The sequence below is a fragment of the Argopecten irradians genome, chromosome 10, assembly GCF_041381155.1.
Source record: "Argopecten irradians isolate NY chromosome 10, Ai_NY, whole genome shotgun sequence".
In the NCBI taxonomy this organism is placed as follows: Eukaryota; Metazoa; Mollusca; class Bivalvia; order Pectinida; family Pectinidae; genus Argopecten; species Argopecten irradians.
The window spans coordinates 27907210-27935105 of NC_091143.1; the positions used below are offsets into that span (position 1 = coordinate 27907210).

The 27896-nt window shown below is 36.5% G+C and overlaps 1 protein-coding gene across 5 annotated transcripts; it reads right to left on the bottom strand.

Annotated features, from left to right (window-relative positions):
• Positions 1 to 1563: 1563 nt before the first annotated feature.
• LOC138333548 (monocarboxylate transporter 4-like) lies at positions 1564 to 27587 on the bottom strand. Of its 5 annotated transcripts, none has more exons than XR_011209996.1 (9): positions 27366 to 27586; positions 14007 to 14423; positions 13375 to 13627; positions 12228 to 12377; positions 10036 to 10404; positions 8531 to 8800; positions 6070 to 6195; positions 5894 to 5951; positions 5488 to 5626 (listed from the first exon to the last, which is right to left on the bottom strand). XR_011209996.1 is itself a non-coding variant. In XM_069281997.1 (8 exons), the coding sequence occupies exons 1-8, from the start codon at positions 27387 to 27389 to the stop codon at positions 5310 to 5312; spliced, it is 1926 nt and encodes a 641-aa protein (XP_069138098.1). In that variant the 5' UTR covers positions 27390 to 27586; the 3' UTR covers positions 1564 to 5309. The 5 variants fall into 5 exon arrangements, 3 of the variants coding, with proteins under 3 accessions (XP_069138098.1, XP_069138099.1, XP_069138100.1); XR_011209995.1 differs by having other exon boundaries at positions 5490 to 5626; positions 5882 to 5951; XM_069281997.1 differs by lacking the exon at positions 5894 to 5951 and having other exon boundaries at positions 1564 to 5626.
• Positions 27588 to 27896: the final 309 nt, after the last annotated feature.

The window sequence follows — 27896 nt, forward strand, 5'->3', positions numbered from 1 at the left end:
TTGTATATGTATACTGGGGCGAAAAGACGTTTTCAATTGATGTTGAAAGGTGTACAAACTGCATTTTCTCTGAAGTAACGTGGTATAAAGGTCATCTGGACGTGACCCCTTATGGGATATTGTCAGATCCTCTATTGAACGGAGTGGTTATAAGGATCTGTGTTTTAATCAGATTGCTTTTTATAGTGCTATATCACTGACGCATGCCACAGAAGACACCGACAAACATTCCCGATCCGATCACGTTATACTGACAATGGACGAACCAGTCGTCCCACACCCTTAATGCTGAGCGCTAAGCAGGAGCAGAAACAACCACTTCTATAGACGATGATTTGGTATTAGTATTTAAAGTGTCGGCTGTGCTGAATGGAACAATTGTTTTAATTCAACACATTTTCTCCATTGACTATAAATGTAGAGAACGTTTGTAAGTTTGAATTTACTTATGCTCAATGATATTGCTAACATGGCAATAACATATGTTTAAGAAAACTATTTAAGCTTTAAGCTTAATGCTGAGCGCTAAGCAGGAGCAGAAACTACCACTTTTATAGACTTTGTTGTGTCTCGGCCAGGGGACACAACTTGGCCATGTATCCCTACGTATAGTATACCATGCAATGTATATGACCAGCAGTATAAGCTTGTTACGCCTTCCTAGTAATTAATCAATAAATTTTTCCTATGAACACATACACAAACAGTCATTTTGCATGAAGGACGATAATAACTATAATCGTTCATTCCAGATCACTTCCTGATCAAAATAATATCGAGGAACAACTTATTAGGGTTATATCCCCTGTTTAATATGTGGGTTTTGTATGCCTAAATATTACTTCTTCAGTGTAACTGAACATAAAGTAATTAATATAAAGTGTATATGCATCCGTCCTAACCTTAGATACAGTATTACTGTTGACACAATGAGTATACCTTTGTTGACCTGCAGGTAGGACGTTAGAATTGTACCTGCAGTCTCTATTGCATAATCGTAAAGGGTGACTACATTTAGGATCTTTAATCTACTTTCTAAATGACTTAATCTTTCCTAATGCCTCCCCTAGCACCGCCTCACTTTTGGCCTTTAGTTGAGCGTTCCCCCCTGTGAGGAAGGCTCTTGGTTCTGACCCCTGGCCAAGACACACCAAATGCTATGAAAGTGGTAGTTTCTACTCCTGCTTAGCGCTCAGCATACAGGAAGTGGGACGACTGGTTAGCCCGTTGTAAGTATAATGTGACCAGGTGGGGTTTGTTGCTTGGTGTCTTCGGCAGCATGCGTCAGTGATATAGCACTATAAAATGAGCAACAATTCCACTGTTACAAGAAAAAACAACATGAATATACCGCAAAAACACACACCTCGCACAACATACACGCAACACACCGCATACATTGGAAGCCGTCTTTACATGCCCATACACTGTAACTGTTAATACGACGTTCATTAATCAAACAAACAAACAAAATCCTCAAAAGTGAAATCTGTACACAGACTTTATATATGCATAGTACATCATACGCGTACATCTGTGCGCACGTACAATGTACGTGGTTCGAACACACAACTGACGAGTTTATCACGAGAACAGGTATAGTCCAGTCAAACTAGGTTTCAACGTCAAACTAATTGCAACAAAAATTATTTTTGTTGGAATGTTTTTAGATTTCGACTATAAGTTACTCGTAAAAATTCCCAAAAAATCCCATAAGGGGAAAGTGGTTAATTTTACATATTTATAAAGTCATCTACACCGCCGGTAAATGTGTCCCGTATGGGCCGCCGTTGTACTAGCGCGATATTGATCAAAATTTCCATTTTACACATATTTACGATAAAATTCAATATTTAATACTTATTCTGAAGAGTGGTTTGGATGTTTGCCACCTCATTATTGTTTTGGTTTCTAATTGTGTACTATTTTCTTTTATTTCAGTAATTATTTTACTTTATTGCCACTTTATTTCTAAATACGTGTCATATCTCTACATATAACAGATACTAATGGTCAGTTAGTTCCATGTATTTATTTATCTGAGGCCAGTTGTTCAAAGGTCTATTAAAAGTTAATCGAGGATTAAGCCTTCATTAAACCGTCATTAACTTGATGACGTCATATCCAGAAAATATAATGTTGCACAAATGTCCATTAAAGTTAACGGATGGGGGCATAAAGCTCTTATAAAGCTTGATTAAAATCTACGATATTTAATGGACCTATGGGGCTCCTTTAAACCATAATTAAATGCTAATTTGTATGGTAAAACTTTTGTATAAACTCTTTTAGCACAGTTCGGTCATCAAATTCACAAAGACGGTAAAACAATGTCCAATTAGAGCATTTATATGTTTGAGGAAATGTTTAGAAATGAAACTGGAAGAAGCAGAATTAAAAAGTGAACTTGCTGGGTTGGGGATGTACATGTATGTATGTTTCCAATTAACCTACATGTATATATATGATAATCAACTTCTACATGTTCTTAATGGATACATGTTAAAAAATGACTTTACAGTGAAAACTAGTCATCATGTTATAGACTTTTACACCTTCTTATTAATAACAGAAACAACAATATCAAGCAAATGAAATACATATTTCAACAAACAAATGTCAAAGGGCATATATATGTAGCTCTGAATAAGAAGTAAATACACACAGTGATGAATAAAAAAAAGGGGGAATTAATTAATAGAAAATCAAATACGATCAAACAAGTGTACAATTAATTGTCGATAATGGAAAATCTGCCTAAGAAGACATTGTTGGTGCCTTCGGAATTTGTGAGTTAGCTTGATACATGTAACTACGTTGATTCGGGGTGCAATCGGCCTATGACTTTAATTAACTTATAGTTTCAGAAACGCTATAGCGAATTTCTGTTATAACGAATTATTTCCTCTGGTCCCAAGTCTGATTGTAATTAGATTTGAAGAAAGTTTATTTTAAAGTATAGATGAAAATTGAACTCCGCTTTTCTACACACATGTACATATGGAAGTTAACGTATATAATGTAACCAATGGGTTCCCGCCAAAAATATAAACCGTTCTTATTTTTTAGAATATCACTTTATACAACGTCAACGTAATGTTGTAGACCGCAACCAATCCCCATGACACAAACCATAATATACATGATGCTGTATTATTTGTAGGTAAGTTACTGGTACAAGGACAATACTGTCACATCACTCCGCTAATTACATTTTAAACAATTTGACGTCATATATTTATTCTGCTTCTTAACCATTTCTATAGTTTAAATCGCGTCCTTTGATTTCTTAATTATGTCTTCTACATGAAGTAGAAAATACAATAAACAAGTGAAGCTTCGCTCTTCTCATACCGTGCATGATTCATATTAAAACACCTGGCTGCGCCCTTTAAGGCCTTGCCTTCAGTCATATTATGTATATTGTAGGAGGTTACATTAGGGGTTCATGTTGGGTTTGCCTCTGTGAAGTTGGCATTCATATTGGCTATGAATGCCAACTGAAAGACGTTCAATTCTTATATTTACATTTACAATTTTATGTTGGAAAAACACGGAATTTTGCATATCAATAATGAATTAAACATTTCGTTATTGTTAGGATGGAACAGCCATTAGAACAGCCGTTTACCGTGATCGCTGGCACGACAATTATGACGTCACAATGATAATTACGTCATAAGAAACGATCGAAGCTCATATTCGAAATGACTGGCAACTGCGCTTGGTAAGGTTACACAGTGGGACTGTAGTATAAATATAAATGTAAGGATATGCACCGGTTGCTAAAGAAAATATAAAGCCACTTACACTGGGGAGAGCAAGAAAACTCTAAACAGTTACAAGACGTCATCAATACATGCAATGTAAACGATTTGTGGATTGTCGATGACTTCATAAATGTTGACGCATAAAGACATTCCTGTGAGTAGGACGACTGGTTCGCCCAATGTCAGTATAATGTGACCGAATGGGGTGTGTTGCTTGGCGTCTTCTGCCGCATTCTTCAGTGATTTAGCACTATTAAAAGGGCAACAGTTACATAATTGTACAAGAAGACACACCACAAACATACCGCAGTCTCACCCCGCACTTCACACGCGTTACACAATGCAAACATGGGAGGCCGTCCTTACATGACCCTGACTTTTGATAGGACGTTACAATCATCAAACAAACAAACAAACAAACCGCTCTCAAATTGTACCAGAATTATATAATATAGTTTGAAAATCTTTAGGATACCGAACTCGCCCTGCAGGTATGGCGTTAGAATTGTACCTGCTGCCCCTATTGCAATTTACATTTTTACAGTTTTATTAGTAATTGTAAAGTGATTTCTCAATATATGTTTCCATATAAAACATGCATAAGGCATAAAACCAACAATTTTGCAGTACATGTATATAATTTCTGTGTTACAATAACGTTTAAATGACATATGAAGCAATTTTAATGGTTTCCACAGCTTAACTCATCAAACCTTATGATTTTCAAAAGATTAATGAAGAAACCATAGCATGTAAAAAAAAATAGCCAGTTACGGCACATATAACTTTAAATACGCAAAATCTTTGCATTTCTTGTGGAGTTATCAATCCAATAATCAATAAAATAGAATTAACTAAATTAATGCAGACTTATTCCAAAATCATTTTAATTTTTTTTTCAAACTGGATCATCGCAATTGACATTCTGTTAGTGAATATTTAAGAATGCACTTGATTTTAACAATCCAGTCAGATATAATAAGCGAAAATAGGGTACACAGGGTCAGAGGTAATGTTCATATGTTTTACAAGAGAAAGAAACATCTCGTTGGTGTTTTATAATTTATGAAAACAAATAGTGAATTTTATGACCAGACAATATCTTTTACAAATATTATGTTAATATCCATGCTGATAATCCCCAAATGATATGACTATTCTATGATCCAGGAAATGTCAAGCTTCGTCTAGTGGCCAACAAGGGGTAATAATAAAATGCACAAATAATATAACCAAACAACTAGTGAAAAGACTATTGTGAAAAAGGATAAAACGCACTCAAAAAAATCGCTTTATGGTGTGGAAGTTAAGTTTGGACTTTGAATCATGTCCTCTCGACAACTTAGGTAACATTATTTATTTTTCAAACACTAGCTTTAATTTTGTACTCTGTTAAATAGAAAAGTGTTGTTACAAGAGATATGCTACAATATGTATACATCAGACACTTAGGGCGAATAATAAAGGGGAGGCTGTCTTTTAATAAGCAAAGCTATAAATTTTCTGTAAATAATAATAATGATAATTTTTGGGCTTGACTTAATATTCCATATCAGTGATATCTATTTCATTAACAATTTCATCTGCAGCATTTATAACATCTTCAATGTTAGAATCATCTCCTTCGTCCTGACGCTCGTTAGCGATTTGTCCCTTGTTTTCACTATTGTTCATTTTGTTTTGTTCTTCGTTGCTATTCTCGTTTCCGTCGACGTCCGGTGGCGACTCTTTTGCTTTTCTCCGCAGCAGCAAAAACCTGGAGAGAAGTGCACACACTCCCGCCACAATTAGCATACTGGCAGCGACGTAGAAGGCTGCGGCATAGTCATCTTCTTCGTGTCTACTGTTAGCATATTCTGGAAAATGTAAAATATTAATATTTGAAATAAAGCATGACGTATTACGGTTTATTACTGGTAACATCAATTAAGGTTTATTTATTACTGGTAACATATATTAGATTAAAAACATTAGGACGTTTTTATTATCAAGGCGTAATGTACCCATACTACGATAAGTTATATTTAATTAGTTTCCTATTTGCCTAGTCGTTGAGTGTATACTGCAATTTGGATCACATATTTCCTATTTTGTCTGTACGAGTTGCTCACATGTATATCTACCCTTGGTGTAGAAGCGAATTCTTTAGTGAAAGGCCCAAACCGTGTAAGATCTTTCAACCTTGATAAAGAAGAAAATGCGATAAATCATAAAATCCCAACTAAATTTAGTCCATTTTAAGATAATGACCAAATAGATTGATACAATTTTTAAAAAATTAAGTAATATCACTCCGCACCTGCAACTGGTGAGGCAACGATTTTACCGATTCCCGCTGCAAATCCAAATAACCCCGTGACCAAGCGAGTATTGAGGACTCCAAATGTGTTTGGTACTGTGTTATTGAGTAATGATGACACAATGGCTGTAATGAAATGGATGAACTTTAAAAAAAACCATTATCATATAGAAATAATGTCTCCTCTCTTTAGCAATATTGTCATTGATTTTGACCTTATCTAGACTTTGATATCGAATTTGGAATGAATACAAATTAAAGGTACCTTTCTATTACATAAGTACCACAAACAACCTTCATTTTGTGAAATCTGTGTTTCACAATTCCAGCGTGGTTGTTTTTTATATTGAATGAAATTAATCCCTTTGATGTCTAAGATAAAGCTGAGATAATTTTAAGGAAATATTCTTAAAAAAAACTAACAATGAAAAAATGAAAATATAAATACAGATTTAGTAGAATATTTTGCCAACTTATTCATTCCCTTATTTAACAGTGTTTACTAAATGATATGGTTTCCTCATGGACTTTCGGTACTTGGTGTTAGAACCCTTTAGATTCTTTAGTATTTGTATGACGTCGTTGCATTTAAGTTTTGTTTCCTGCGTTACATATTGTTTGGAGGACTTCAATGGTTGGCTTAATACCATCAACGCCCCAGACAAATGTCCTGCAAAGGTGCGTGGCATACAAGTACTACTTTATCTACGTCGTTGGCAACATTGACATCGTCGTCATCAGAGTGACTACAAGTATAAATATTATTTCTTTGAAATATTTGTTTGTTTGTTTGTTTGATTGATTAATTCACGTCCTATTAACAGCTATGGTCATGTAAGGACGGCCTCCCATGTATGTGGTGTGTTGCGTGTATGTTGTGCGAGGTGCATGTTTTGGGAGACTGCGGTATATTTATGTTGTGTCTTCTTGTATAGTGGAACTGCTGCCCTTTTTATAGTGTTATATCACTGAAGCATGCCGCCGAAGGCACCAAGCAACACATCCCACCCGGTCACATTATACTGACAACGGGCGAACCAGTCGTCCCACTCCCTGTATGCTGAGCGCTAAGCAGGTGCAGAAATATGATCATTGTTTGGATCAGTAAAAGCCAATATTATTATGTTGCGTTTGCAAACTTTGATGATTTCTTTTCTATTGGGATTATGGGCAACCGTCTTTAATATGCATTTGCTGTAAATAGGATTTTAAGCAATACAAAATACTTTTTGATCGATGGAAATGAAATATGACTAAGTCTAGCAATGTTATTCTTCTACGTCATTAGCCAAGGATATTAAAAGGTTACCAAAGTATACATAACATACTCGTGGTCCTAAGCTCAAGATTCATTTACACATTATAAAGTAAGTTCTGAAGTAATTTTGTATCCAGCCTGCTACAGGCAAACTATTAATTATCTTAGCATCTGCGTTATAGTTAAAAAAGAGCGGATCGGTGATTGTTTGATTACTTAACGTTCTATCAACAGTCGGGATCATTTAAGGACGGACTTCCATATATGTGGTGTCTTGCGTGAAGTGCGAAGTGCATTTTCTGGGAGACTACGGTATGTTCGTGTTGTATCCTCTTTTTTAATGGAACACTTGCCTGCTTAGTGCTGAAACACACCACCGAAGACACTAAGCAATAAACCCAAACTGGCGATATTATACTGACAACAGGAAAACCAGTCGTCCCACTCCCTTAATGCTGAGCGCCAAGCAGGAGCAGACACAATCACTTTTATAGACTAAGGTGTGTCTCTGCCAGGGGACAGAACCAAGAGCATTCGACACAAAGGCATTAGAATTGATTGTATCAACTGTCCCTATCACAGCCAACTATTTGTGATAATATTTTCTTTCATCCTAACTTACTTTCTTTATCATAAGTTCTCCCTTGACACCAACTCAATTTTGGCTTTTGGTTGAGCGCACTAACAGGTTAGTGTGGTTTGTGAATGGTGTTATATACGGTCTATGTCACTCGGCTGACGGAGGATGACTTTTTTGGCTCAGTCGGTAGAGCAAGTTTTTCACAGCGAAGACGCAGGATCGATTTCTAGTCTCGGCACTCGACAAGAATCGGGTGTATTTCCCCCTGTTCTTCATTTTCAAGATTTTAGCTTAGATTACATTTATGACCATAACCACAGTTTTTTTCATTCTACCATGCCCCATACACAATATCAGTACTTTTGGGCTTGTTTGTTTGTTTGAATAAAAATGTTGCAAATGACGGACGACGATCGATTTTTTGTGTGTGTTTGTTTGATTAATTAACGTCCTATTAACAGCTATGGTCATGTAAGGACGGCCTCCCATGTATGTGGTGTGTTGCGTGTATGTTGTACGACGATCGACGAAACACGATGGCTGTGTAGGTCACACCGACTTTCGGATCAGATGTCGTAAAGAGATTATAAAATAAACGTTTAAAATATATATATGATACTTACCTTCCGTGATTCCAAACACAACAGTGTACACAGCAACCCATCCGAATTTATCGTAGGCTGGGATTTGTAAAGTGAGGTAACCGACCAACAGATCCATTGGTCCCCACAGTAACAAAACCGCCAGTAGCTGTCTGTGCTTCCAGTAGTAGAGGAAAATATAACCTGATAGCATGCCAGCTGGGAGCAGGAGGAGCTGTTGGATTGTCTGAAGAGGCGAAAAATTCTTATCCTTCATCATTGCAGGTACATAGGTCTGCGGTAAACTCCTACCTGTAACACAAGGTTAAGATAATTTCACATATTTTCTTTAGATCATCTCAACATCTTAAATTGAAAACGTAGCTTCAAAAGAAATTTGTTTGATGCCCCCGCCATGAACAATAGCATTATCTACGTATGTCAGTCAATGTCCCGTCGCGCTTAAAATAAACATTGTGGAGGCGGGGACATTCATGCCCTGCAGATTTTTCTAACCTAATTTTAACAGTAAAACACGTTTATAACGAAAACGCTTACAATGAATTCAATTTGATGACGTAGTATCTTTTATTTTCCCATCATGGTTCATACAAGACGTTTATACTATGTGTATAACGAGTTATGCATATAATGAAGGTATTTCGTTCGATACCGGAGGCTTTCATATAACGGTTATCATATTTTACTGAAGGTATGCTTATGTATTAGATATGCTCTGATTTTCAACTATTTTCATTGGCTATAAATGGTCGCGTGACGTTCAATATAAAGTATTTTGATTCGGTGTTTCTATTTTTAGTAGCACCGAGTTATTATTCCTTTGTGCTGCAAACGCTGATTTCTTCAGGGTGCCGTTCTTTGACCAAAGTTTTTCTCATAATTAATATGCACATAAGATATTGTTTTGACATTTTTGAAGAAACGACATAAAAAATGTTTGTTTCGGTCAATATGGTATATATCGCCCTTGTGGAATTTAAAGACGCCCATCGCTGACAAATGGTACTTTTTTCACTATCAAAAACAACAGCAGACGATTTAGTATTTTTCTTTAGTTACAAAAGTTACTTACTTTACACCATTATCAATATTTAAAAGTTTGAGCGTCTAATTTTACTTCAAGTTAAAAATATAACAAATAATTAATTGCATCCCGAAAAAATTCCGTGACACTATATCCTATATGGAATGAAGTACTGATTGCGCATGCACCAAAGGCAAAATAAATTGTTTTATATTATTTTTTGTGTTAATTACACATATATATACACAATTAAGCACCAATTGTTGTTTAAATGATGAATATCATTTATTCTCTGTCGGCGGTGGAACATCTTTAAAATAATGACCTCGGCTACGCCCTCGGTCATTATTTTTTCTACTTAGGTGATATAACACCATATGGATCTCAGCAAAAGTCCATAATTGCTATGGATACTATTCTTAAATATCGGTAGTGACATCAGAAAGGGATGTACCATTTTAATATTAAGTTATAGTTAAAACAAATAAAAAAGTTCGCTTACCAAATTGGTCAAAGAAATAAAGCAACATGACTAAATAAAGCGCCAATTCTTTAAATAGCTTTAAGTCTAACACTCCCAGAGTTTTTTCCACAAAGTTTCGTCCGGTGTTGTCTTTCATATGTAATTGTAGAGGCGGGATGAAATAGGAAACGAATAATCCTACTGCTCCGGGAACTAACATGCACTTGAATGTGAGCTTCCAATCCATTTGATCTTCCGTCTTCAGTGATTCTATATACACCACGAGTATGATTATAATGATGACAAGAGAGCCGAGATTCGACAGTATCAAGGCCAACATACGTCGCCGTTGAAAATATTCCAGTATGGGTATAATAGCACAAATGTACCAGCAGCCTAAACCAAGACCTGTGATAGAGACATATTAATATATTTCAGATCGGAAAGGCGGGGTATCACTTTTGGCCATTTTACTTAGTGATTAGTAAAATATCTTCATGAAGATATCTTACGGCCAGCTGCATATTATATGTTATTCAGGACAAATTTTGCTCATCCCTGAATGGCCGTAAAATGGTCCAAAGTGATATCCATCCCTTTTCTACGAAATAAAACAAGTTAAGAATTAACAAATGTGTTGAAATATTTCTCATCAATAGACAATACCAACATAAGTCGCCTTAAATATTTGATGATACATTTAAGGACGACCTCCTATGGGTTGCGAGCGTGAATGTTTGGTTTTGGAGACTGTGGTATATCAGTGTTTTATCTCTTTTATAGTGGTATTCTGTTCATTTAATAGTGCTACTGGTGTATACCGCAATAGAAACCAAACAGTATACCCCACCCGGTCCACACAATACTCAACAGACAAACCGTTCATTCTACTCCATTCATCTAGTGCTGTTATAGAGTTCGGAAGGCTCTGGGTTCGGGTAACCTAGCCAAGACCAGTCATGGTCTATACAAATGATCATTTCTGTTCCTGCTTAGTGCTTAGCATAAACAGTGGGATGACTGGTTTGCCCGTTTTGAGTATAACACTGTAACAGTGAAGAATGAGCTAATGTTGTCCCGTAATACAGTTTACATGAACGTCAGTTGGGTCGCATTGTCTTACAGTATGTAATGGTAGCGCCATGTAATTGTGTATATGTCATGAATGTGTTCTATGTGTGAAGAGTTTTACGTACAATCTTGTTATGTTTGTTTGCTGACGCCACTTGGGACTGATCATTTTCTGGACGCCAACGACTGAGACAATGTTCCCGGATCATGAAACTATCTTAAACTTAAGTTTATACTTAACGAATCATTAATAGCTTTTTCAATCTGATTGAAATACAGATCCTTATAACCACTCCGTTCAATAGAAGATCTGAGAAAATCCGATTAAGGTTCATGTTCGGATGACCTTTATACCACGTGTAATTCAGATCAAATGCATTTTCTGCACGTTACTCTGTCAATTGACAACGCCATTTCGCCCCAACATACAAATATGATTAGTTTATTGTGCTCTTTGGGCGAGATGACTACCTACACGGAAATACTTCTGACAGATTTTCAAACAATTTCGTCCCCTGAAATTCACTGTCAAACTTTTGCCAGCAGCAAATTGATTGGCCATTTACAAAGGTCACCTGGACATGACCCCTGATGAGATTTTCTCAGATCCTCTTATCTAACGTAGTGATAAAAAGGATCTGTATTTTAGTCAGATTGTAGCTTTTTGTAATGTCATTTGTGATTGGCTTAGTCTAATTTAAACGGTTTTAGACTTAAGTCTGTTTCATGATCTTGTGGTCTGGGTGTACCTGATACACATGTGTACCCAGGCGTATACAGAGCAGACGGAATAAGAAACCAAGAAGAAGGATTACATCCCATAAATCGCGTCGTAATATTCATTTTACAAGTAAGACCTGTAACAATATGACCGGATGGGATGTGCTGTTCGACCACCGGGACGACAAGTCTGAGTGGGAAAGCAAAATAAAAAGAGAATGACCTCCACTGTTACAAGGAAATACAACTCACATATACCGCAAAAACATAGTCACACACACCCTATACTGGAAAAGTGGCCTTAAATGCCATTTGCTGTTAATAGGACGTCAAGCAAAAGCACATGTCCTCATTTACTTACAAGACATCAAGCATATTCAAGAAATAATGATGCATGAATTAGCAACGAAATTTTACTGAAAGGTGACATGATAACTTACCTGCTACAGCCCCTACAAATACACCGACCAGACCAGAAACATTAGAGGGCAGGAAACCGGAAACAAAGAAACCGATCATAACCATGATAGAACCAGTAGCTGACACCTTCCGGTAATCGAACTTTACTATTGCAATGGCGACCAGAGGTGCTGGAAGAAAAACAACATGTGAATTTTTACGGATGGTGTCCATAAGTTTAAAACGTAAAAACTTAAAATACGTCTTATGTACTCATGGAATTTCATTTGGAATATTCGCTTTAAAAAGATGTCAGGAATGCAGTTAGAAATAAAGTGGAAACAGGGACCGTTGAACCAAACAAAATCTAGATTCCTGGAAATGTCCTTTCGGACAGAAGATTTCCGAGACTACTGTTTGGGTATTTTGGTTGTATCAGTTATAAAAGTTTAATGTTGTTATTACACATAGATATTAAATTATAAACAATTAAAAGTATTTGTTGATGCTTTATGAAGAGATAATCAACAATCAATTTAGTTTTTTTTCAAATTATGGTACAAAATTCAATGCAAGACAGTGAACTCCGGCTAAACGATTTATAATCCATGTGTAACCCATAAAAATGGAAAATCATGCGTATCAGCAAGTAAACTTTTGAATACAATTTAGTTCTTGCAAATACCATATTTCAGAGTCCATATCAAAGACAAAATGATAAACGAAAACCATAACTGAGCAAACTACCCGATAATACAGGAATTAAAAGAACAATAGTATATAGAGTGAGACCCAATTAATTTGAAGTCGGTTATATTGAAGTACTGCTTAATATGAAATTAATTATAATCCCTGTTCACATTATCAATGTTTTTATTCTGGGTTATATTGGAGTCTGGATGCTTAGAGGTAATTTCCCATTCTTCAATATAACCGGCTTCCTCTGTGTAAAGATAAATTCTGCGTCAAGTCACCGCCTCCAACTTAGATAGTGTCGAAACTGATTCAATAACTATTCAGAAGATGCGTTCAAATATATTAATACTGTATATTGTTACCGTTTAAAAGTAGTCCATTGTTTTTATATCAGCACACTAACAAAATTCTTCTTGTTTCACCAAAGTATTTAAACTTCAATGGAAATAATGACGTTACAATACATTTATAAAATATTTGATAAATCCATACCGGCTAATAGTCGGATTTGACTACAAGCTGTAATGATGCTTTCAGTTGGATCCTCCCCCAAATCAGCAGTCATACTGCTTTTACTGAAGGACAATATAAGTACACATGTTGTACTACAGGCGTTTAGAATGCTGCAGGCTAGAACCACTTTCCACGCGGTTAGGCCTCCGTCTGGGGGCTTCTCTTCTGTCGTACCGGCCGCTGGTAGCTGGAGTGTGAGGTTACCATCTGCGACATCTATTTCTTTGTCCTTCTGATATCAGGGGAAGAAATAATTAATATCCTCCCTATGGTTTTTTATTGAGACATTTTATTTCGACAAAAAAACTCTTAAAACATGTACTTTATTTTGCATGGTCAAACATTCTTTTTACATCTGAAATTTATATTACTTATAATGTTGTTCTTGCGAAAGAAATTGACAAACCAAATTTAAACATAAACTTAACATATGTAGAATCTGAGTACTAGTAGAATGTTAACATGAGCATGACCAATTATAGGGTAATTGGCTATTCCAAGCAATTTGTAAACATTAGTATATGTGTCAAATAAAAATATTATATATAAAATGTAGTCATACAAATAAGTAGACGCCGTTTGTTAAAAGTAATAGAACGGTTGTTTTTTACCTGTTTGGGTTGTCCGGCATTAGCTTCATCATGTCCTGTGGTTTTGGAAGGTTTTGCAATGCCTTCTCGGGACCCAGTGGCATTGATGTCTTTCTTGGCTTCCTTGGCGGCGTTTGTACGTGTCCGAGAGACCTGCGACACGGACGGTTGTGGTGTTGATGCAGTTTCAATCGAACCGGGGACTATATTGCCTTCTTTGACTGAGGCTTGTCCTTGGGCACAATCTTTTATGTTGACTGTAGGATTATAATATTTGATGGCATAGTTTTGCGGATAGGCTGGCTGAGGTGGGGCTGGAACTCCGGGTGGTTGGTAATAAGCAGGGCCTGGTGTTCCCTGGTATGCCCCACCCAGGTAGATAGCGGACTGTTCTCCAGTAAAATCTTGGACTGGGTTATAGTTGTAAACTGGAACGTTCTGTACAAAATACAAAGTAAATTCAACTCAAAAAGTGAATATTCAAGCACCCCACGTTCCTTGCCGTCAATTACATTGCTAATCTATGGCAAGATATTATGGTTTAGTTATACGATCATGGTATGCATTTTGAAAAGCTTATATAGATGTGTTCTCAAGTTACCGTCCGGAAACTAAAATTTGGAAACAATTTATTTTTTTTAACCCCAAATTAAATCCCATGCTGTGTTATCCTATGTTACCATTGTATCTTAGTTTTAAATTCAGGGGTTGTGTTCTCAAATTATAATCTGGAAACTAAAATTTTGAAACAATCTATTTCCAGTAACAGAGACCTTTGTGGTTTTTCTTTTAAATTTAATCCCAATCTGAATTGACTTATATGCTTTCATAATAAGACGTTTGAACAAATTCCGTTGATGCATTCTCAAGTTATCGTCCGGAAACTTGTGAAACAAACTAATTTCAGTAGCAGTGACCTTTGTAATTGACCCCAAATTCAATCCCAAGCTGTATTTTCTCATATGCAACCATTGTATGAAGCTTGACCAAAATCCATTAATTCGTTCTCAAGTTATCATCTAGAAACCAAAGAGCCGAACAGATAGACAGACATGCAGACGGGAACAAGGACTAACACAGCCAGTGAAACCAGAGGGGACTACTAATAACCTCACTATTTGGTGGTCACAATATCCTTTATCGTTGATTTTAAAGTTACATTTTGTAACTACTACAATTATCTCGGCATGCATGGTCAAATGATATGATAGAAAACAATTACACTGAAAATTGTTTGTTTGTTTGATTAATTAACGTCCAATTTACAGCTATGGTCAACGCTGATAATTATTTTTAGAACAACGAAAACAACTTCAAAATACATTGTATCTGGATAAATGTTAAATTAATTTATTATATTTCTTCATTTGGTTTTAAATATTAAAAGTACTTATATGAATCGAATCGCAATTTATTACAAAAAAAAAACGATTGCAAAATAAGACCTAGGATTCGAATCGTCACATTGCAGGATAAGCCTGCTTTTGACTTTATTTTAAATTTAAGTATTTATTTGATATTCTGTCGGAGATGGGAACGCTCTGATGGACGTCAACAGAGGCATGTATTTCTCGTGGAAGGATTAAGTCCTGGTTGAAATGTAATAGCTATAGCAGTATCACAGCACCTAGGGATGGGTAAACAAATATTTAATATATTGTTATGATAACAAATCACTGTACTAAATAACATACCATGTCAAGTTAAATTTGTTTACATTTAAAAATGTTCATCGCTGACAAATGGTATTTTTCACTATCAAAAACAGGAGCAGACAATTTAGTATTTTTCTTCAGTTACAAAAGTTACTTACTTTACACCATTACCACCATTGAAAAGTTTGAGCTTCTTATTTTACTTCAAGTTAAAAATATGAAAAATAATTAATTGCATCCCGAAAAAATTCCGATTGCGCTTGCACCAAAGGCGAATTTATTATTTTATATTATTTTTTGTGTCAATTAGACATATATATACATGATCAAACACCAATTATTGTTCAACTGATGAATATCATTTATGCTTTGTCGGCGGTGGAGCATCTTTAAACTAGACTCTCTATCCAACATAGTCGTCTGCTAATAGCACTAATAGCCCGGGTTCTGATCGACGTAAAAAGATACATTTTGTATAAAGGGTAAAGATGATGGGTATAAGAGAATTGCACTGTACTGTTACTTCTTAACACCTAGGCATGAGCAAACCTCTTGCTTGTATCCGACTAAGGCTTGAATGACGAAGGGATACAACGAGGTGTTGGGAACGTCTATAAAGAATGCGATGACTGTGCATCAAGGCAATATCATTCAAGCACCAGAAGCCCAATTAATGAAATGCTTGGTTATGTTTGTTTGATTAATTAGCGTCCTATTGACAGCCAGTGTCATGTATGGACCGTGTCCCATGTATGCGTTGTCCGATGTGTATGTAGTGTAAGGCGTGTGTTTCAAGCTATGGTCATGTAAGGACGGCCTTACATGTATGCGGTGTGTTGCGTGTATGTTGTGTGGGGTGCGTGTTTTTGGGAGACTGCGGTATATTTGCGTATCGTAAACACATCATAATATCAAATGAATGAGATACATGAATATTATTGATAATGGGGATTCTTCCGTATTTTCCCGCCCGTATAAGAGAAGATAGACCATATGGGGGAAGCAAGTGCAGAAAACGGAATGCTCCAATCATGTGTGTAAATGCGCACTGTCAAACAAAGAAGCTCTTATTGAGGAAAATCCATCATTCAATGAGAAAGGCAATTTGTGTAAAACCCCACGTTTTCGGCTAAATAGTTCCATCAGATGCGCGATACGTATGTGGTCATCATTGTCAGATAAAAAGTAAGCCGCAAATTGACTTCAACATGGTATAAGGAATTGTATTTTCCACATATATGGTCAGCATGACAATTTTAGTGCAAATTTTTGCAAAGTAAGGTCGGCACCCCCAACAGATCTGTGAACCCAATTAAATTAGAAGAATAGTTGTTATGGTATTTTGGAACTACAGTCCAAACTTTGGTCTGAAGGGTCTTCCTTTGAGGCACAGGAAGAATCACGCTTGTACACAGCCGTAGCTATGGATTTCCTTTAGGTCTGATAAAAGACGTGGTGTTAATTCTGGATAGGGTGGCATGCAAGAGTGCAAGATTAATTATTGATTGGAAATAACGCAACAAATTTGGCAGGGTTCTGATGCACATTAGAAGGGAAGAACACCAATTTGTGAAAAAGAAGATCTTGGCATACTAAGTGGTATCCCGGCACTTTTAGATATAATTTAGGTTACACGTGGTCTCCTCAGGTCTGGGGAAAATTTACCAAAACAAGAGCAGGTGATAACTTTACAGCCCTATATGAGAAGAGATATCGATGTTTTCAAAGCAGCGTCAACTCAAAGTTAAAGCAAAGGCAAGACGCTGGATAAGGATATTTATACTGTCAAAGATATCAACACAAAGGCCAGGAGTATGGTAAGGATGCTACAAAAGACATCTCCCTCTGAACTACAGAAAGCAGAACAGGCCAGGAGTTCATGGACTCTCACTTCAACCAGTCGACTGGAGACATTGAGAAAATGAAATGGAATCCCGAAAACAGTCATCATCTGCTATCTGGATACCAGAGAGAGCAATAAAGTTGACGCCTTCTAACTTATTCTCAGTATCAGTTAAAGTGGCGTCTTTTGTAAAAACTCTCCTTTATTCCTCTTTTAAAGGAACAGCTGCTACATGTAAGCGAACAAGTATAGCATTAGAACGTGTTATCAGACAAGGATGTCAGAGTTGTTGAAAGCGGACTAGTCATCGATCCACAGCATCACTTTTAGGCATATAGTAAAGAATAATCACACTACAGGGCTAATTAAAATTTTAAAATCTCCGCCATGGTAAACCAATCAATCTTACCCAGGCAGTAAAACTCAAAGTCATGAAAAGCTTTTGCTTGAAACAACAGGAATACGGCACACAATTATTATTACCAGTATCAGGGACTACTAAATATTACTCGTCTTCCTTGGATTGACTTTCATGTTCTAATAGACAAGAGGCCAGGGGGCCTGTATATCTAACCTGGTTTGTAAAGAGAAGTAATGTTCTGAATACAGGTTCCTTTTTTTCTAAAGGAATTTGAATCAGTTCCCGTATTGGGCTCAACTCTTTCTGCTCCAGAGTTTCAAAGCCAAAATTTATACAAATTCTGTTACCCTTCCCCAAAGGATGGCTCAAAGACAAAATTATTTGTTAGCTAGCATGTACACAAATATTGAAAATGTGACTTTATTTAAATATTATATTGAAGCAACTATTGAATATCAGTTATCAGTGAATTTAAAATGTTAGGTTTGTTATGCATTTCCATTATCCCAATGCTTTAAAAAGAAGTGTAGAGACTAAAGGACAACTCAAAGTGGTTGAAGTGTATACCGCCCGGAAACAAGTTCAAGGAATTCTTTATAAGTGAAAAATACATTCATCTATGGTTGTATCTTGAGCTAATATTTCCTGTTGGTATAACAGCTGTAGCACTTGATCACTTAAGGGCCTCCATCCTTGATTTAAAAGTAGTACCGCTATGGCTGTATTCCACATTTCTCCATTATATACCCTGGTATCATATCTCCACTGTAAGCATAATTTTTATGTAAAAATAAACATGTGTAATTTTAGGTGCAAATAAGGGATTCTAACTTATATTTATTTTGTCTTTGAAGGGGCAAAGGGGTTAACGTATGAAGTTTTAAATATGGTATTAAAATTGTAAAATTGTACAATTGTCATACTGGTCATTTGTTAGCATCTGTAGATTTTTAGCATAAATAATCACATAGTGTAGTCAACAATGAACAAAATTATATACAATAATTGGCACTCTAAATTTAGTAAAATGAAACAAATGTTGACCCAAAAATGATAGCTCAAAGTAGTATGATGAACGATAAAGATGCTCCACCGCTGGTATTTTTTTCATTATCAAAAACAGGAACAGACGATTTAGAATTTTCCTTCAGTTACAAATGTTACTTACTTTACACCATTACCACAATTGAAAAATTTCAGTTTCTAATTTTACTTCAAGTTAAAAATATGCAAAATAATTAATTGCATCCCGAAAAAAATCCGTGACACTATATCCTATATTGAATGAAGTACTGATTGCGCATGCACCAAAGGCAAAATAAATTATTTTATATTGTTTTTGTGTTAATTAGACATATATATACACGAATAAATACTAATTATTGTTCAAGTGATGAATATCATTTATACTCTGTCGGCGGTGGAGCATCTTTAATGCTGAGTTCTAGGTAGAAGTAGAAAATACTACTTCTATAGACTTTGGTGTGTCTCGGCTAGGGGAGAAAAAAACAGAGCCTGCCTCACAGGGGCGAGGTGAGACGTTTTGGAAGAAGTCAATAAGACAGTTAGTAAAGAAGAAGTGAAAAAAAATAAGACCATAACTTTAGTTGCCTTTTACGATCATGCAATAGTGCAGCAGATACAATTTTAACGACTATACCTTACAGAAATGCAATGTAAAAACAACATATGCACCCAATAGTAATGGTGTGATGTTTAATTTGTTCACGAAATGAGATGCAGCTTATCCATTAGAGGGAGGCACTCACATCGTAGTAGAAAAGATTTGTATCTCAGTTTGGTGTTCCGAAGTAAATGCATTCTGTCCCAGATAAGGATTTTGACTATTCGCTAGTTGTCTCAATGTATGAGGTCTGATGCGTATATCAAGAGTGTGCATGCTTTACTAGACTGCAATATATTTGTTGTGTTTATTTGTCATAGTGGAGTTATTGTCCATTTGATAGTGCTATCTAGCTGCAAAAACACAACCGTAACCAACCACACCGTCTTGTGGGCAAGGCAAAGCTGTCCCTATTGCATGATCGTAAAGTAATGAGTACTTGTCGTATTATCAAAGGACGGCCTGCCATCTGTTGTGATTGTGACAATGTTTTGTGAGGCAGATATATATCTCTGTTATATCTCCATATTTTTTTTAAGTGAATAGTCGGGTTTCCACTGTTCTCATTGAATAATACATGATAACGTTGAGTTCCTATATATAATATCTTCCATTCTTAGAAACATCGATTTTATATTCCTTTGGGGACGTTATTGCCCATTAATGGAGTTTCTCAGGGTGGCATCCTATGGCAATCTTTTTTTTAAATGTGTCAAAAATGGAGTCGTTTATTATATTTATGTACTATAAGCAGTCAATGTCATTGAAGGACGTCCCCCGTGTAAGTAGCGTTTGCGTGTGTGAAATGCGAGGTGCGTGTTTTGGGAGATTGATATCAGACATGTTTAACCCTACCGTTTCAGGCGGAAGGCTGACTTTCCGCCTACCACTTTAATATCCAAATATTTCGATTTCTGCAAAACATTTTCTTATTTTTTGTGTGTTCCGATTTCTGTATTTTTTATAGTCGGTCGGGGCTACCATGGCGGCTTCAAACTGCATACCAGACAGTGTAGGGTGACTGGCTTAATAAGGAGGTAAATAAAGGACGTGTGAACACTCCCTGACAAACACCCACTATTCCGACCTTGGCTTGGTGGTGTTTTTTTATTTCACGTGTCTGGGTGTAGAACTACTAACGATGTGTATTACGTAGGCCTACCACAAGGAAACAGTCATCTGGCCTTTCAATAAATTTTGTGTTTAAAACTAGTTAGCATCATTTCAAAAACAAACACTACTTATAATTGAAATGATTAACTCACGTTTTTAATGTAAAATAGGCGTATAGTGTCTGCCGAAAGTCATAAACTTTGCAATCGAAATAGCCGCCATATTTTGGCCCTGCAGCTAGGGCTTTATAATTATACCTGCTGCCCCTATTGCATGATCGTAAATTTAGGATTTTATCTTTTCTCTTCTTCAGACTTAATCTTTCATAATGCCTCCCTGGGCACCGCCTCACTTTTGGCCTTGTGTTGAGCGTTCGCCCCTACGAGGAAGGATCTGGGTTCTGTCCCCTGGCCGAGACACACCAACGTCTATACAGTGAACTGCGATCAAGCTTCCGGATTAGACTCCTCCCTCAAATGTTGTAACATTCTGTAACGACAGCCAATGAAATCTCCGTAAAGTTGCCTCGATTGGTTAGACTTCATGTGGTGTAGCGCAAACAATGTTGACTTCAAAGGGATCTACTGATTTGACTTGGTCACACCTTTGTACCAAAGATTTGTTAGCATACACTTGTAGATAAAAAGGTTTCAAACATGTTTTTAAGTCAATTGTACCATATGATCATCGGAAGACAACAACACTATATCTTGACAGCTTCGTAAAACGTTCCATGGAACATCCGCGGTTGTACATGTAGCTGTACACATGTATAAAGCCAAAACAATGTCTGTTTAGGGTTACATTGGCAAACAAAATAAGGTCGGTAGGAAGGGATTTTTTTTTATATATTTTATATGCGACTGGTTGAAAATATTGACGTGATTTGTGGTTTGAACGATCCGAAAGGCAATTCCGGATGCTTGAACGCATTTCACTGTAAAAGTGGTAGTTTCTGCTCCTGCTTAGCGCTCACCAAACAGGGAGTGGGACGACTGGTTCGCCCGTTGTCAATATAATGTGGCCGGGTGGTTGGTGTCTTCGGTGACATGCTTCAGCACTATAAAAAGGGTAACAGTTCCATTATACAAGAAGACACAACATGAATATACCGCAGTCTCCCACAACACGCACCTCGTAAAACATACACGCAGCACATTGCATACATGGGAGGCCGTCCTTACATTACCATAGCTGTTAATAGGACGTTAATTAATCAATCAAACAAACATAATACTGAGAGCGCTAAGCCGTAGCTTGATAGACTATGGTGTTTCTTGGCCAGGGCACAGAACACAAAGCCTATCTTACCGGGTCGAGCGCTCAACCGAAGGCCAAAAGAGACTCGGTGTCAAGGGAGACGTTAGGAAGAACGGAAGTTTGGAACAATTAAAATGCCCTAAATCCAGGCAGGGCAAAATTTTGAAAGTAACTGCAGTTTAAACAATAATTAAGGGTCTTTGTTTCGAGTCTAACGGTGTTATATGTTAGTTATTCTACACGAAAAATTCCCTGCGTACTCTACGTAAAAAGTAAATATTTATTTTGCTGTTTCGCCGTCTGGCGCAGTGATAACCAAATGACGCGGGGTTATTAGGTCGATGACGGGAAAAATAAAACGATCCTCGTTATGAAAATTAGCATTTAATTTATTAAAATTAAATTGTTAAGAATGTAATGGCAGGTGCAACATTAACAGTAAGTTAATAACTTTTGTGACTCTTTAGAATTATCAACTTTGTTTTACATTCCTATTTTAATGATTAAAAGCCGTTCTGGAAAGGTAGTGGTCCTTTAAATGTCATTCACCACTGAATATTGCTATTCATTCAACTTCTTATTTCAGTTTTTTTTACGACCGATCGTTTCCCAAACTTTATTATCACCAATCTTACCGTACCAGTCCCCTTTTTGTGAGAGAGAAAATTATCTCCCATACACTGATGAACTTATTTATAATAATTTCAGTTGAAAGTTATTTATTAAAGTTGGCTGGTGTGTCTGTAGAGTTGGTATAAGGTTGAATGTAAATTTGTTGTCCCATGGCTCGTCAGGTACAAGTAGATGTTGAGATGGAAAGATGATGGACTCCCAATATAGTGTCGAGGTTTTACTCTCTTGGTTTATATACATGAATATGTAAACCATACATATTTACATATGAATATAAATATGTAACATACCATTGTGAGCCAAAAAGGGCCTGACCTCAAAATGGAGCGGTGCAGACTAAACATTATCTATCTGTCTCCGCCAGGCCTTCAATACATCTTGAATTTATATCTACGTATAAATATCCCGGAATATACATTTGGATTGACAGTGATTACATATTATATGTCACGACTGACTAGTCACGGTCACACAGCATTACATATAATTTTTTGAACATGCATTTTACATGAGTCACATCATTGCCCGACTTTGTCGTATCTATCAAAAAAATACTGGTTATGACTATGTGGATGTTATACAACTTATGGTGCTATGCCCGAAACATCATTAGTAGTTGATTGGTCGCAAACAGTTCAATAGCATCAGTTTATAAAAGCAGCCACTGGAAGAACTGGAAGAAAAAATAGTCAATTTTCAAAGAGAATGCAAATTACTTGTTTATTGATTGAGGTGTTTCTGTTTGTTTGTTCCGACAATCTTTCGTTTTGTAGTTAAGATGTGTATGATGACTATACTATTGTACAGGTTATACACTGATCAAGGCATTGTTATCAACATAGATAACGGGCCCCCGTTGTTCAAAGCATGGTTAGCTTAATAAGATTATAATAGAAAATTTCACGTCTCATTTATTAAACTCAGCAAGTCAGTAAAGAATTGAGTTCCTATGTTTCTTATAAAATTTTGTAAAATTTGTATTACAAGAAATTATTTTATCTTGATTTTAAAATAATTGTTAAACTTTTATTAATCTTATCACCTTTTGAACAACTGGGCCCATTAACATTGATTTTTCTGCAATGCAGAAACCGTTGATTCCATCTGTTTAATAATTAATCGATTTACTCTTCTGTCCATCCGTCTGGAACCCGTTATTGAGTATCCTATATAGTTTGAGTCCGGAAAAGCCGGCTTTATGCCTGACCTACCGGGAACCCGATTGTAAATTAAGCATATCATATATCAAGCAAATTAGATGTTATTTCAACAATTCATTTTATTCCGTACACCAATTTTTAGAAGAAATGAATATTAAAATAAGAAGTTATTTTGGTCGTTTTACGGTCATCCATAGTGATTGCATGAAGATACCTTGGGGTCAGCTGCATATTACTGCTATTCGTACATCCGATTTGTTTCTGTGGTCAAAGGGTGAAAATTGAATTGTCATGGTTTTGAGAAATTTAGTTGAGAAAACAGTTGAGCTTTGAGAAGTAGGTCACAGTAACATAGTTTAATATTTCCTCTATTTAAGCATGACAACTTTATGATTTTTGCTGGCATCTTTCATTTTTGTGATAGCTTCAGGATCATATTTAGCACTACATGCAAATCTGGGCGTGATCTGGTCAGATAATTATATCCCAGGATTACATAAGCTGAATGATGGAGAGACATTTAGTCATATTCCATTAGTGGTAACTTAAGTAGTTTTAAAGGTATATGTGCCACCATGTTCATACTCACAATCAAACATTACCAAGAAATTCTGATAATTACATTATTTATAATGTATGGGCTAATATTTAAATGTACAATTAAGGTGAAAATGGATTTTTGGCAGCATTGCGAAAATGCAATATATTTACATCTATAGTGCAGTGAAATGAGTACCTACGGTCAGACAATGAAGCCAATTTGTGGTCTACAATTTCATGTTATATTTTTACAGTGGTATTTGTAATTGTCAAGTGATATATGCAGGTCTGTTTCCATCTAAATATACATGTACATACATGTAAGGCATAAGAAACAGTGCATAAAATTCAATGTTGTATCTAATGTTTAAAAGGCATCAAACATATTTGTATGTCCTTTGAATGATGTTAACAGATTTATTCACCAAAACTGATGGCTTTCAATTTAATACAGAAGAAATAAATAATGTCAAAATAATCGCCCAGTTATGACTCATATGACTTAAGGTTATTTATTTTTAGTTTTAATAATACTACACACACTGCCATTATCACATCAAACTACATAATAATCGAACAACAACAGCCCTGCAGGTAGGGCGTTAGAATTGTACCTGCTGCCCCTATTGCATGATCGTAAAAGGCGACTAAATTTAGGATCTTATCTTTTCTATTCTTCCTAACTGACTTTTTATCCTTCCTAATGCCTCCCTTGGCACCGCCTCACTTTTGGCCTTGAGTTGAGCGTTCGCCCCTGTGAGGAAGGCTCTGAGTTCTGTCCCCTGGCCGAGACACACCAAAGTCTGTAAAAGTGGTAGTTTCTGCTCCTGCTTAGCGCTCAGCAAAAAGGGAGTGGGACGACTGGTTCACCCGTTGTCAGTATAATGTGACCGGGTGGGGTGTGTTGCTTGGTGTCTTCGGCGGCATGCTTCAGTGATATAGCACTATAAAAAGGGCAACAGTTCCACTATACAAGAAGACACAACATGAATATACCGCAGTCTCCCGAAACACGCACCTCGCACAACATACACGCAACACACCGCATGCATGGGAGGCCGTCCTTACATGACCATAGCTGTTAATAGGACGTTAATTAATCAAACAAACAAACAAACAAAATCGAACAACAATAGTCTCTGTTATTAAAGTATTACATTACAATAATCTATTTGGTTTAATTTTAAAATTTAATATTTACTTTTGCCAATTAAAGACGGAATCCTACAATTATGACAATTATGATCATTGTTTGCGTTATTGTAAAATATAAGAGTAGCATGTGATTGGATACTTATCCGATACAAAACTGGAGTTTATTTGAAACATGATTTACAATTATTCCCAATGGAGGGGGATAGACAACAAATAATTCGGATTGCTGCTTTCCTATATCTTTGTCGGGGCTACATGTAAATTTGTCAGCAGTGTATTACAGAAACATCTAGCTACACAGGTCGGTAACTGTTTCATAACTGCGACAGATAATTGAATATGCGTAATTTATCAAGAAAAGGCTAATTTAAGATACGACCTGAACACATTGATATAAAAATCTAAATGTATCAAGTAGTAATTTACATAATTAATTACATGTAGCATCTGTGGCATAATTAATACTCTTAAATGATTGGAAATATTGTGTTAAATAATATTTGATCTATAGTTTCTGTCCAAAAGTTGCATTTGTTAGACTTGATGATTCAAATAATACACTGGTTGCTGAAAAACCTATAGCGTTTTGATCTCATCTTTCCTGGCCGCAAATAGGAGCGGACTATCATGTTTATGAATAATGCTAGGTTTACACTATGTTCCCGGCGGCCACGGCAGCCCCGTTTCAGGCCACCGTGGACAAAACGTGGTGACCGCGAGACAACGTGAGACAACGCAGAAGGACGTGATAGACAAACGTGAGCGGCCGTGATTACCGTGGATGCCGTGCCAGATTTTTAAACTGTCAAAAAATTTGCCACGGCAGTCACGGTACAGATGGTGAACGCCACAGGACGTAATAAAACGGGATTGACGTAACAAAACGTGACAGTGCGTACGAGGCCGTAACAGAACTTCAAGACGGTCCGTGGTGGAACGGGCAGCAAGCACGTTCCCCAGAAACTCACGGTGATTTCAAGTTTTGTGACGTTCTGTTGCGGTTTTTCCACGTTTGATCACGGTTGATGAAGATTGGCTGCACGTTTTGTGCCGTTTTGTCCAGGTTTCTCAAGGTTTTTACGGCAAGCCAAGATGGATGAAAACCGTTTGGATGCGTTCTGTCAAGGCATCTCACGGCTTGTAGCGGTTGAAAGCCCGACGTGATACGGCATGTTACGTCATATTACGATTATACGTTGCAAGCAATATATCATTGCCTGGCCTGGTTTATATTTGCTACTTCATTGAATGATTGTATTAATAAATAGAAATAGTCATTATCAAACACATTTAAACCCTCAAATTATACCAAAGCTATTATTGCAAAAGGCAGATTAAATGAGTACAGAAAAAAATATTTGCGTAGAAACACTTGGCTATAATAATTATATATTTATACCAAATATACTTTTAACAAATTTTGTAATTAAAACGTGTTTGAAATGACATTTTCGGCAATAAATATTGTTTCAGTTGCTCCAAAAAGCCTGGCATAAGACTTTAATCCTAGTAAGCCTTGGCGGACCGTGAAAAACGTATTGGAGTTCGATCAAAACGTGTAAAACGTAGCAGACCTCATCAGATCGTAACAGGCCAGGAGAGAACGGAGTGGTATCCTTGATAGACCGTGCTAAAGCCGTAGTGTTCCTTTAACCTCCGGGAACAGCACTTTCCCCTATATCCACGGTCCACCACGTAATCCGTAAAAGACCGTGGAAAAACTTCACAAGACCTAGCTCAACTTGAATACAGTTGCAAAAATAGCCAAAATTCCACGGCGCACCACGTTTCGGGCAAACGGGACTACCGTGGTCGCCGGGAACATAGTGTAAACCTAGCATAAAGACGTATTTCCGCCCATATACAGAATCTGTAGCTTTTATAATAGGAGACAATCTCAGTGAAATACATTTACATTTCTAACGATGACATAATAACGATGATACCATGTTAGCATACCACTATTGATATAAATAAACTTGAATACACAAATATCTTATATCATCGACCTGACATTGTGTGTGTATATTCCTTACCGTATACCTGGGTGTGTTGTCCATGGTGGTTCTAGAACGAAGTGATTTTTTGTAGTCAGTCGCCAGGTGTATCCATCTAAAGGAGGCTCATGTGTACCAATACCCTTACCTCGCTTGTTTCCTAGACATATCGCTATCGATCTGTCTGTATCCACGCTCGATTAATGTTACAGAAATTCATGACGTGTTTAGTCAAGCATAATTAGGTCGGTCGATACCCGGAAGAAGAAAACAGTGAACATTGTGTTGTTCATTTTCGATAAATATTATATTTGCTAAAATTAGATCGACGGTTGCCTTCTGTAGTACGCTGAATGGTTTTGATCATTATACATGTATGTAAAATCATATTTACTTTATCTGTAATAGAAAAGTATTACGAAGAAGAGGCCATGTTAATGGTATCAACGGATATCCGACAATTGGCAGAAGTCAATGTATACAATAATGTAACAAAATATCTTTGATTTAAACATATTTTATTCGCCTTTTTGTATTTGACAAAGAGGATTGGCGATTGGATGATCCAAT

What these genes read in the sequence shown, in the direction of transcription:
- LOC138333548 (XM_069281997.1), bottom strand. Translation starts at nt 27,389, where the DNA reads ATGGACAACACACCCAGGTATACG. An exon ending in TCAAATCCGACTATTAGCCG is followed by an intron (nt 12,378 to 13,374) that starts GTATGGATTTAT and finishes TTTTTCTTCCAG; the next exon opens with CACCTCTGGTCGCCATTGCA. An exon ending in ATTTGTAGGGGCTGTAGCAG is followed by an intron (nt 10,405 to 12,227) that starts GTAAGTTATCAT and finishes TCTCTATCACAG; the next exon opens with GTCTTGGTTTAGGCTGCTGG.